Source organism: Triticum aestivum, chromosome 2D (genome assembly GCF_018294505.1).
Source record: "Triticum aestivum cultivar Chinese Spring chromosome 2D, IWGSC CS RefSeq v2.1, whole genome shotgun sequence".
Classification (NCBI taxonomy): Eukaryota; Viridiplantae; Streptophyta; class Magnoliopsida; order Poales; family Poaceae; genus Triticum; species Triticum aestivum.
In genome coordinates, this window is record NC_057799.1 from 630,518,843 (window position 1) to 630,520,789 (window position 1,947).

Below are 1,947 nucleotides of genomic sequence, written 5' to 3' on the forward strand. Positions count from 1 at the left end.
GGCTCCTGGTATCCAAGGGGCAAGTGACCCTTCCACGCACGGAAGGAAACCAAACCAAACCAAACCAGCCGATGAATGATCTCACGAATCACGGGTGAATCTCCGAAATCAAGACGTGTCCTGCCGCCGCTCACCCAAAAAAGATCCACAATTTTCAAGCAAATCCCCGAGCCCACCCGGTACGGATCACCTGCTGCCGCCCGGAAAGACCAAATCAAATCCTAGCCAGCCGGCCCGATACACACATGCATACAGAAAGAAAAATCTAAAAAAAAAGTGATGCAGCTTGTGCGTGCCCCATGCACGCAAATCTCCTCTCCTCCCCACTTGCCCACACCCCAACGGATGGAGAGAAAAGAAAAAGGGAGGAGAAGATACGCAAACAACATACGGTGTGCGTGAGCGATAGAGGAGGTGACGGAGCGAAAGCGAGGGGCTCGGCAGGAAAATCCCGGCGGGGATCTCCCGGGCTGGGCCGCGGGGCCCGCGGATCCGCGCCCGGATCGGGCCCGGGACCCACCGGGGGCTGGGTTTCACTCGATCCGCGAGCCTAGGATCCCTTTCGAGATCTCGCAGGATTTCCCCCGCATTTATTTTCCGCTTCCCCCCGCCCCTGTATATATACCGCCGCGCGTCGCGGCCAACCCAACCAACACACACCCAAACGCATCAACACGTCAATCCTTCAGACGAGTTCTTCGCCGTTCCATACTTCTGCTCCTGCTGCTCCGGCGAGTTTGATCTACTGATGGCCGCCGCTGCTCCCACCCAGGCTCCGGCCATGACCCTGCCGGCCGCCATGGCCGCCAAGGTGGCGCCCTCCCCGAAGCCCGCCCCCGCCGGCGACCGCAAGGTGGTGCCGGTGATGACCGACGCCGACGAGGTCGTCGTCCAGGTCCAGGTCCAGGCCGAGCTGCACGTGCTCGCCGTCGACGACAGCGTCGTCGACCGCGCCGTCATCGCCAAGATCCTCCGCAGCTCCAAATACAGAGGTGAGAAATCTTCAAGAAACTGGACGGCTAGTCGATCGATCCTTGTTTGGTACATGTTCTAACCTGCCTTGTTCTGTGTTGCAGTGACTACCGTGGACTCTGCGACGAGGGCGCTGGAGCTGCTGGGCCTGGGGCTCATCACGGACGTGAACATGATCATCACCGACTACTGGATGCCCGGCATGACCGGGTACGAGCTGCTGAAGCGCGTCAAGGAGTCGTCGGAGCTCCGGGAGATCCCCGTGGTGATCATGTCGTCGGAGAACGTGCCCAACCGCATCACCCGCTGCCTCGAGGAGGGCGCCGAGGACTTCCTCCTCAAGCCCGTCCGCCCCTCCGACGTCTCCCGCCTCTGCAACCGCATCCGGTGATCAGCCGTCCAAGCCTCAGACAACGGAGGAGGATTAATTCTTAAGTAGAGCAGGATTTTTCAATTCTTTTTTCTTCGGTCTTCTTTCCCATGGACATAGATCCGCCGCTCGCTGCCGCCTCAAACAACAGCTTGACTTTTTGGGGTCCTAGGAGATGATGATGATTTAGATTAGGATGTTAGTTCGTTCGTCCCCTTGTGTGCTCTGCTTCTTCAGAGATGCCAAGAAGAACAAACCGAAACAGAGTATTCCTTCTACCAAAAGGAAGGATATCTTCTGAATGAATGTTGTTCAGAGAAGTTTCCCCTCTTGGCTACATGTCGAAAGCTTTGATGAAATGGCATCGGATCAGAGCAACATGTTGACAGTTTCATAATCAGAGTTAGTCTTTTGGCATGAATCAGCAATTAACTATCATCATCTGGTTCCTATCTCCTTGATCAATCTCCACATGCTCACGGCTGTTCATACATGTGTCTGCCCCTAATCATGCTTTGTCTGCCACGCGATACAATTTTCCATGATTGATTGTTAATAATTACTTGCTCTGATGCTGATGTCGACGAGCTAATATACTAGCAGAA

The 1,947-nt window shown here is 55.4% G+C and overlaps 1 protein-coding gene across 1 annotated transcript; it reads left to right on the forward strand.

Annotated features, from left to right (window-relative positions):
• Positions 1-640: 640 nt before the first annotated feature.
• Positions 641-1,739, forward strand: LOC123055148 (two-component response regulator ORR6). The gene is made up of 2 exons (XM_044479104.1): positions 641-992; positions 1,077-1,739. The coding sequence occupies exons 1-2, from the start codon at positions 749-751 to the stop codon at positions 1,361-1,363; spliced, it is 531 nt and encodes a 176-aa protein (XP_044335039.1). The 5' UTR covers positions 641-748; the 3' UTR covers positions 1,364-1,739.
• Positions 1,740-1,947: the final 208 nt, after the last annotated feature.

Bases quoted from the DNA above. Each gene is read 5' to 3' on its own strand.
- LOC123055148 (XM_044479104.1), top strand. From the start codon at position 749: ATGGCCGCCGCTGCTCCCACCCAGGCTCCGGCCATGACCCTGCCGGCC. The intron at 993-1,076 runs GTGAGAAATCTT...TCTGTGTTGCAG, and splicing joins CCGCAGCTCCAAATACAGAG to TGACTACCGTGGACTCTGCG.